The sequence below is a fragment of the Haliaeetus leucocephalus genome, unplaced genomic scaffold, assembly GCF_000737465.1.
Source record: "Haliaeetus leucocephalus isolate CR32 unplaced genomic scaffold, Haliaeetus_leucocephalus-4.0 Scaffold417, whole genome shotgun sequence".
NCBI classification, from domain to species: Eukaryota; Metazoa; Chordata; class Aves; order Accipitriformes; family Accipitridae; genus Haliaeetus; species Haliaeetus leucocephalus.
Genome location: NW_010972853.1, coordinates 9,087,881 through 9,098,368, shown reverse-complemented (window position 1 = coordinate 9,098,368; position 10,488 = coordinate 9,087,881). Strand labels below are relative to the sequence as shown.

Here is a 10,488-nt window from a genome sequence, read left to right as displayed (position 1 = left end):
GCTGGAATGTGAAGAAAATAGGCTGGGTAGATTTTGGGTAGTTTTAAAATGAATGTGTGTTGTTTGATTAAATACACATTTTGAAAGAAATAAAACTACTTTTATTATCACAACAATGAATGCACACGAAGACTCTGCTCATAACTACATAGTTCCTATGCCATAACTCACTATAGAGCTGTCAGAGACGCCCTACTTGCCTATGTGTACAACAGGCAGGTATCCACAAGTTTTCCGCTTTAAAAAAATAAATAAAACCTGCGCTGTGACACTTTGACGACGGTACTGTTGGAGTAAGTGTTTCTTCCTTTGGCTAACCATCACCCTTCCCAGCTTTGTTTGCAGTACAAGACCAGGCGTTCGGCCCCCTCCTGCAGCACAAGGCGGCCGGGGGGCCGCAGCGCCCCGCCCGCCCCCCGGCGCTCCCTCTGCCGGCCGGCTCTCGCCCTCCCTACGCAAACGCTGACGGTCTTCTGTTCAAAATAACGCGTTGCTCAGCAACCAGCGGGTTTGCTTGATGCATTTCAAATTTTGGTCCCGGTCTGCGTGACCCAACAATCCCCTGACGCAGCGTTGGGCTAGAACAGTTAAAACCGATGCCTTTGATCGCGTGACCCCACCACCGCAGGCAGAAGCCACCTGCTTATGCTTACATGCTGATTTGTTCCATACGGTTTTACTCCTTGCTCCTCTGTCCTTCGCAACATAAAAACCATTTCGTCCTATAGTGAAAAACGTAAATCTTCCTGGAAAGAAAAGAAGAGTCAAAGGAAATCTGACGGGGGAGTTTGCCTCGTAGTGACAGCGCAAGCATGCAGCCTCCCAACTGGATTTGTGCCATCCTTAGTCATGCACAGCTGGTGTTTGCTCACTAAAATACTCTGTTCATAAACAAGCAATCTCTATCCTATTATTGCTGCCATCTATTAATTCAACTTGTTTCTACTATAATAAATCCTCTCTGGCCAGGCAGCTTTCATAAATAGTCATTCTAGTCTGAATATGAATCGTCCTGGCACGAAACCCAAAAATTCTTCCCAAATGCTCCAAGGGGAGCACAACTGACTGCTGGTACATCAAAAGAACGAAAGAATCAGCTGTCAAACTAAGCAAGCAATTAAAAATAGGACACAAGGGTGAAACTTCAAGTTATTTCTTAGCACAAAAAGAACACTGTGTAGATTTATAGGTCTTGGTACAGGCGCAAGAGCTTATACAATTCTTAACGAATCCATCTACAACAGGTAACACGGGGGTACCAAAAGCCTAATATTTCAGAAAGGGATAAGAGACTGCCCTGCTTGTTTCCCTGGCTTTGCATCAAAAAAACCCAAAACAAAACAAAACTCAAAAAAACCCTACTCTTGTCTTGGACGTGGTATCTAGGCATCTAAATGAAATCCTGTCCTGAATTATTTACTCTGTAACCATGAGGTAAAAATATGCCAAACAGACTGAGCACCAGCATGCAAGACTTGAACTCCTGAATTCTAATCCCAGCTCTGCCAACAACACTGTGCGCCAATGACAGCGTCCAAGGCTCTGTCGATGCCTTAATACTTCAGACAATCACTACAAACAAAAAAGCTACCACATTAAGAAGAGGGGAAGAAAAAAAAAAAATCTATCTATAGAAACAGCGGGGGTTTGGTTTAGTTTAACTATAGAAAGTAGACTTTTAAGAAAAGATGGAAGGAAGCTTTCTTTTATCAAGAGGACAAAAAATTCCTTTATGCTTTGACTGTTAATCTTCTTCCAGCTTATGACACTATCAAACAACAGTAAGATGTCACAGCTGTTACTGAAAGCAGCAAGAATCTACCCTAATCCAATCTCTTCTGAAAGCATCTTCCACAGATCTCCCTCACCAGAACACAGTTGCTCTCAATAGTCTGTGACCTGTATAATCTTAGAAAAAGAACACTTGAAAGATCAGAAGAAAACACTATTTTTAAAGTCATTTAGCTCCAGTATACTACTTGCTTTGAAAATCTAGTTACAAATTTTGAACATGTAACAGATACAGGCTATATCTAATGAAGGAAGCACAGACCTTTATTGTTATGGTGACCTATCTTACTTCACGAGTCCTTTCTTTCCTTCTTTAAACAGTACATGAAGTTCAAGCATCAGTTTCTATAAATCTGTATTTTGCATATAAGGGACATAAGGACTGTAATGAAGTTGCAGGAGGCTGCCGAATCTCTGATCTACTAACAGAATCATTACTGCTTCCTCAGAAAGAGATGAACTTACAATAGCAATGAAGGGAAGGGAAACCATGGGAAGGTGATGCACAATCAGTAGTTATTAAAAGTAAAATGAAGAGGTCCATTGCTGCACATGGGGGGTCACAGAAATTCACTATAAACTTCAGCAGGAACCACCAATGGACTCTGGAAAACAACCTTTATTTCACCACAACAAAACTGAACATTGCAATGATCCCTACAATTCAGAGCGCTGGACAATCCCAGCCTGGATCAAGGTCCCAGGGATACTAATTTCATAACCTTGATTCACAAGACTAGTCAACTGAAATCAATGGGAGTACACAAACAAACACACAAGCAAATTCAAGCCCAAAGGTTAAACATAAACATGACATCATTATCTTAAAAAAAAAAATTAATGCATGAACAAATAATATAGAGTTGAGTTTATTCAATCCACCTTAATTTCATATTTTCTAACCTGCATCAATGCACAATTTCACCATGGCAGCAGCTTGCTAAATTGTGACCATCAATTCATGCAAGTCACAGCTATGTCATCAGTTTCAGCTGCTCTTCATTGATTAACATCCACCAGATGCTGGCCTCCAATTTTACACTACCACATAATCGTAGCATTAGAAATTACTAGCACATTCTATGTTTACTTAACTTTCTTGGCTCAATTTAATTTAAAATTATTTCTCTGTCCCTGATTTTCCAAATAACTCCAGCAACAACCTCTTCAATCACTCTAGACTATGGTCCCTCTTATTTGTGTGTTTTACAAGTGTTTTAATGGGCTACTGAAGTGGTGTATCACATTATTACGTTTAAAACCAGACATTTAACTCCTGAAAAAGGACATAATCCCAAAACTTGTGTATGTCAGAATTACTAAGAGGTGTTTTATCTAAATATAAATTTAAATAATGCACAAAACTGTATGTTTGAAAAGTATCAGGCACAATCCTAAAAACACTTAAGCTGATACAGAAAGTTATGTGCAATTAGTTGACGTGGTTTCCATGGAGCTACTCAATGACCATACCACAACACAGATCACATTGCAGGATCACATTTGTTTTGGAGAAGTATTACAGCAAATGCCATGTTTTAAAGTTAATTAGAAGGAACCATTCAAGCAGTTTTGCTTTTCAAGATGACAGATTTTTCTCTGAAATCAAATTACTCCAGCAACCTATTTAAAACACAGAATTAAAACCTGTGAAATATCAAGATCAGATGCCATTACAAACAGTACATATTTCATATAACAGCTTTAAACACTCTCTTCTTATCAAGCATGACTGAGTTTATGGAAATTTTTTTAATCTTTTACAAAATTCCTACCGGAAGCGTGAAAATTGCATGTAAACCTCGCTCCTTCTACCTGTTGTTTTATTTTACTCATCTTTTACAACAAGAAAAAGATACTACATTTACCAGATTAAAGTACATGTGGATACTTTGTATTAAATTAATGCTCTAGGAGTACAAAATCTGCTTTATACACCGTTACATAGGAAGGGAAGCTTTCTTCTGAGTTTACCTCTGTGGCAATAAACATGCACAATGGAACTACTCCCAGTTTCCAGCAGCAGGTGGACATAATGAAGACCTGTTGTTTTTACACTTGAATGGTTCTCACTGTCTATTTATAGTCCAAGTAACAGTTTGAGCAATACCTAACTGGGCAATGATATTTTGTCACTCAAAAAATGTATTTCCAAGCTTTAGGGAAGATATGTAGCTCCTTTGTCTCCCCAGCTGTTTATATATAAAGAATTTTTACATATTAATTTCTCTAGAAAAAGTAAATCTTTAGAGCTATAAAAAAAATGTTTTGGACACCATCAAGCACTTACTCTTATTTTTTCCAAGTCAGTGCTCTGAAGTGATAGACTTTAATTATTTATTTGTCTTCAACCTGCACAAACATCCTCTACTATGTCTACACATCCTTGCAGAATTGCATTTGCACTCAAGAGACACACAAGTAAAAGGACACAGCCAAATCCAGATGAAGGATGAGAGCTACTAAGTCATTCATGGTACTGATAAAATATAAACAAATTAATATAAACTCAAAAGTCCATGAAAAACAAATAAAGAAATTAACTGTCACAGTAAATACTTAGATTTAATGTATGTGACTGCCCCTGGCAGTAACCATTTTATTTATGACACACGTTTGTTTCACATTAAGGCTGATAATTAGATGTTCACCTACCGAATCATTTGCTGCTAGGGCAAGGGCTATATTCACTGCAAGAAAGAGGAAGAAGAAAAAAAAAGATTAAGCGCAAGAAAACTTAATTCCTAAATATTGATAATGTTATCGTTACTCACAAGAGAAAATATAATATAAATACATCACACTTACTTAATAATTGCATTCATTATCTTGGTTCTTAGCTTCTTGCACCTCTACAATAGTACCAGCTTAAGTGACAGCAGCACCCACATTTCAGTCCATCTTTGCTAACAGGCTAACAAACTCAAGCTAATCTGCAAAAACTTGCAAACTCTAACTTTCTAGAGGACACTGCAAAATAAAAATACAATCTAAGTATTTTGCCAAAGGATAACATTAAGAAAAGAATTTTGACTTTTCAAAAGTGGACACTGTACTATAAAACTAAAATAACCCTCCCATCGGTAACCTTCACCACAGTCTCTAGTGAATTTTCTTAAAGCTAGAGATTAGGTAAGTATTGACCTAAACTATTAAAGTACAGTGACCAGAAAGATTATCATATCCCTTTTTTTGATTTCTGGCGATATATTAAATGTGGATATTTTCTGGAAGAAGGTTCAATGCATGCCCTTCACTTGATTTTTATGTCAGAAAACAAAGTCTCATCTACCCTGAAAGCATCTGTAACAACTAAAGAAACAGAAAAACAGGATGAAGCAATTAAAAAGACTGTGAGTTTGTTTACAGCTTTTACATTTCCATCAATACTTAACTCCCATAACTAAAAAGCACTTGCAAAAAATGGTATCTTTTAATGGCTCACCAGTTTCAATTCTGTTGGGAAACCTCCTAGAAGCTTCAGTATAACCAAATAGTAATTGTTATAATCCAAGCAGTAACATGTTTTAAAACAAGAAAAAAAAAGCCAAACCACCCAGGAAAAAAACCACCACACACACACAACTCTTTCTTGGGCAACATCTCTTGCTTTCTTTACTGACCGTATGTCAGTCCACAGAGCCTTTTAAAAAAAATAAGCTGTGGTCAGCCTTGTTGTACTGGAAAAGTATGAAGGTACTGAGAACAAGCTGGGGAGCCAGATTCCTAGCTTAAAGAACTTAGTGTTGAGAAAGGTAAGTTCCTTTAAACAAAACGGTGAGGAGGTTAACTAGGAAAATTGTACAGCTCTCCCTAAGAAGCGCACAGCCTTTGTTTACTCCTAAGCTGATACAGCATATAGATTTTATTTTTCAGTTTTTCAGTTAAACAGATGCTTGATTAACTGTTCCCTGAATCAATCAGACGAAAATTCATCCTCTGAAACTTGGAAACCAATCTACAAATCACAGATAAGGAGAAAAAACAAGCAAACCAATTATAAATAAAAAAAGAAAAAAAACCCTGCAGCTCATGTCTGACACAAAGAAGCAGCAAGTTACTCCACACACTGCCTTAAAACCACTTTATACATCTATCTTCTTCCTATACAATTACCATATGTGAAAATTAAGGTATGATCCACAATGCTTCTTCAATAAAGGCTACTTGACTATTGAAGGGGAAAAAGGGAGACAGTAGGAATAATATAGTGGGAAAACCTGAGGGTTTTAGCTGGACATCTAGCTCGACACCTCATATTCTCTGTTGAATCCCAGCTGATTATTCTTGCACTCCATTGTCTTTGTATTATCGTCAGTTCCAAGAGGGTGTAGAGATGCAGCATAGGACCTAACCTGACCCTAAGCATTGATGTTGGCCCTAACTAGTAAGTTCCCATAACACAAGAGAGCAGGGCAGATACATTCCAGAAGTTCAATACAACTTTTTATTATTATTATTATTATTATTCAGAACTTCACAGCAGGCTCCAAGATAAGTCACCATGGTATCTCCACCAATGCTAAACCAGCCAACCAGTATCAAGAACAATGCACAAGGAGATCTGAGTTAGTCTTCTTGAAATCAATCAGTACAAGTCTGGGAAGGTTTATTAGTTTGTACTTTGTTAACTTCCAAATCCAAACTGGCCCTAGGAATAGCACAGTTGAATTCTCAGAACACTGAGCTAACAATACAAATAAAACTTCCGTGCCCAAAGTACAGAGCCAGATGAGTGTGTCTGTATCTGTGACATGGTTAATATATATCATCAATAAAATACCTACAGATAACTAAGATGAACTCTCTCTGAAAGATAACTTTCAATAATTACATCTGAATATAAGTGGCATTTATAAATAGAATAACCGGTTTATGACTATTTATCAGAATATTTTAACACATAGAGACAGCCCAGAATCAAAAACCATGACATTGATCCTGGAAAAGAACCACGAACAAACATTATTACCGTCTCTGCCAAAGCCCAGACCTGTGTCTGGGTTGGTCAGGCAAATAGATGGATTTTGGCCTCTACCTTGAAAGGGTGAGTTTCAATAATAGTACATTTTACATGCAGAATAGAAGCATGCAAGAGGAAAAAAAAAATTAAAACACAGTTAATATAACCAAGATAAAGTCGACACATGGTCAAAAGTATCAGCTCTCCCAAACAATAACAAAAAAATCTCAGCCCTTTAGTCTTCGCTAAAAATGTCTGAAGGCCAAGGTAGTTGGTTGTATCAGTAGTTTTATTTTCCTCAAAATGCAGGATTAACAAAATGTGAGCAAGAACACCAGCCACAAATTTTACTCCACTTCCACAGCTGAAAACAATAAGAGTTTCAATAAATTAGAAACTTCTCTTCTTTAAAGACCACACTTTGAGCTCTTCTCATGCCAGGATCAATTTTCTACAGTACTCTCATCTTCAGGGTAATGCAAAAGAGGGGACAGAAGAGACAAAAAAAAAAAAAAAAAAAAAAAAAAAAAAAAAAAAAAGAAAGAAACAAATAAAACCCAACCATGACTTTGGCCAGATAGAGTAAATACAGCAGAAACTTGACAGGAAAGAGATAGGAGACATAGGAAGCAAACAAACAAACCAACACTTACACTAGGCAAACAAAAACAACAAAACCAAAAAACAACCAAAGTATTTAAACATGCATTGAAAAATATTTTTCCTATCTCACAATTTCTTCTTGTAATGATTGACTACACTGATTTCAGAAGACCAAAAAGTGCTAGAAGCAACAGAGAATACAATATGAAAGCTATATGCAACAAACAGAAAGAGTTATTCGACAGGTTAAGGAATGGTCCTGACAAACTTGACCAGAATGCATATCCACTTGTCCTGAAATGGAGATCCAGAGCAACTGAAACATAAACACACTGGGGGAAAGAATACAAAGAGCCTTAAGAGTCCTTGAGAGAGATGCAGACAATAAGACTGATGATATTTTCTGTGGTGCTTTAGGAATTAGAGGTATGTACTAACCTCCTTCCTTCTCAACTCCTGCTCTCAAAATGAGTCAGCAGAGTTGTCACCAAACATGTTCCCCACAAACCTCCATTACAAAGAACATAATTTAAGGACATAATTCAGCAATGATGCCATGCAATATTTTGATCAGAGTTACCTTATCTTCAATTGTTCATCTGAACCATGATAATTATTTATTCTCATTTTAATAAACAAGGACTTAGATTATTCCTTTTTCTTCTCAATATTATAAATGAATAAATTCATTAACAAAAGGCTGTCCAATACACCAGTACTTGAATGGTTCCTTTACATTTCAACTCTCTTATTTAATGCTTGTTGAACCCTGATTTTTTATTTTTAAATGCATGGGTATGAACTCCTAGCTCTAAATATTATTTATGTATGTGTCGTACTTCATGTACAAATTACATAGTTGTGTACAAATTACATACAGACGCCAGTTAGCAGAACTTAAATTAGCACATTTGTTTGCAGACACGAGGAGGATAATCTGAATTTACTATTCAAATTATGTTCATTTTGTAAATTGGTGATTTATAGATATTTGGTATTTTCAGTAACCTGAAACAACCAGCCTATGAATTATAACCATCAACCAAAAGCTACATCACATTAAAAAATGCAAGTGTTGATTGTTTTGCACGTCTTTGTACAGGAATGTGTGTCCTATCTATAGGATAGTATATATGTGTATCCTATGTACAGAAAAAAATACTTTCAAATTATTTTTTAAGTACAGTTATTCTTACTATCACATTTGCATGTTCTAGTATTTATTAGACAGTCAGTCCTTTTCAAGCATGGCTGAAATACAAACCACAAAATGAGAAATTAAGAGCTACATCAGTGTGTTATTCACAGCAAATGAACAGTAGACAACATTCAACTAAAGGATGACTCTTTTCCAATCTAGATGCTAAGGAAGAGATCCTTAAACAAATTTCTAACACTTTACAGAGATCTTCTGAGAGAGGTTTACCTTCAGTGTCATTTTTGTTTAAGTTCAAGCAAATTTCTGCAGTACAGGTAACCCATGTACTATCTTGTTCTACCACCTAGGAACTGCACAGTTACAGAAAAATTAATTCAAAACCTAATGGTGGGCCTGAGAGAAGAGTTCAAGGTGCTTCACGAGGCTCTGGTCAGTTTGTGTGGTTCATAACTACTGTTTCACCTTTTGTTTATGAAATGCCTACACAAGTAGTTGAAAAAATTGGACAGAGACCTGATTTTGAAACCTTCTAAATATTACCGTCCTCTACAGAGCACATGACTATGCCAACATAGCACAGAGGAGCACTGTACAGGCACACCTATGCTGCTAGTGAAGGAGGAACAGTATCGCTGCACTGGCGTATGACCTTCCCACCTCAGCTTACATCACCTCTTAAGAAAGCAGACTGTCCCAGGACAACATGGCACTATTACAAAGATACTATTTCAAAGCTGTCTGCTCAATTTGCACCTCATTTAAAGCCAAGACCTCTGTACCCACATAGATTCTCAATGGCTGTAATGGGATTGACAGAGGTGAAGAGCTGTGTTAGCGGGACTCACTTACAAGGTAATGACACCAGTGCCCAAATATTCCTTATGAAGTATTATAAAATGTGCAAAGTAAACAATAAAAATAATTTAAAAAAAATCTTACCTGCTGTTGTTGATTTTCCAACTCCCCCTTTTCCAGAAGCCAAGACCACCACCTGCTTAACTCCTTCTATGGGCTTCTGTTTCGGCAGCCCGCGTGACAGGATCCGGACACGTTTGTTCCTTAAAGCCTCGTCCCTGGAGCTTGAGGACTAACAAAAACAGAAAGCAAGCAAACGCATATGCAACAACCTGCAGTTTTTGCAGAGAAAGCTGACAGGGATGAACCCACCCGCACGCCGAGAAATTTTCACTACTGGTCCAAAAAAACCATTTTGCACACAGGCTGTCCCAAAGGGAGCCTGCCTCAGGGGCAGGCAGGCAGGCTGGCAGGAACGGGGCCTACTTAAAAATAACCCCAGTAGGCATTTTGTTTAGACAAACAGTTAAATATGATCGATCTTAACGCGTAAAAGAAAGAAAGAATGAGGGCTTGTGTTAAAGTAAACCGAAACACCGCTTTCAAAGTTGGGAACTTTAAAAACAGGCTCGACCTAGTGGTCCTTTACGTTACAGTCGCTTCGAGCACAACAAACGCAGCAGAGGAAGCGAAACCCGAGGTGCTGAGGCGCCGGAGAAGCACCGGCAGCGGCCCAGCGGGCCGGGCGGCCCGCCCCGGGGCCGTCTCAGAGGCACCCGCACAAGCGCCGGTTGGCCGGAGCCGGGGCATTTCAGGAGAAGAGGGACGCGACGGCTCTTGGGCACCCTGCGGGCCCTCCGCTGCAGGACAGGCGGACTGCCAGGCAGGGGCCTGCATCTCCACAGCCAGCGTCCCACCTACCGCCCGCTGGCCCGATTTTAACACCACGGGCGCGGAGCGACCGCGCGCCACTTCCACAGAACTGGCTCGGCTCCGGCCAAACACCGGGCAGAGGCTCACCCTCCCCTGCTCCGCCCGCCCGCCGCCACGGACCACCCCGCGCCCCTAACGCCCTGCAGCGACCGCGTCCCCACGCCGCACAGCAAGGGCTGAGCCGGCTGCGCCAGGACACAGCCCTCCAACACACCGAGCGCGTCTAGGCCTCGGGGGTCTTGGA

General features: G+C 39.1%; 1 protein-coding gene across 1 annotated transcript in view; it reads right to left on the bottom strand.

Moving 5' to 3' along the window:
- The window catches only part of NUBPL (nucleotide binding protein-like), an 86,458-nt gene extending 76,638 nt beyond the window's left edge, over window positions 1–9,820 (bottom strand). Inside the window, exons 1-3 of the mRNA XM_010574288.1 lie at window positions 9,809–9,820; window positions 9,456–9,603; window positions 4,447–4,481 (exon numbers count right to left, since the gene is read on the bottom strand). Of these exons, the coding sequence (XP_010572590.1) occupies window positions 4,447–4,481; window positions 9,456–9,603; window positions 9,809–9,820 (195 nt within the window). The remainder of the gene's footprint in view (window positions 1–4,446; window positions 4,482–9,455; window positions 9,604–9,808) is intronic.
- Between the last annotated feature and the right edge of the window lie 668 nt (window positions 9,821–10,488).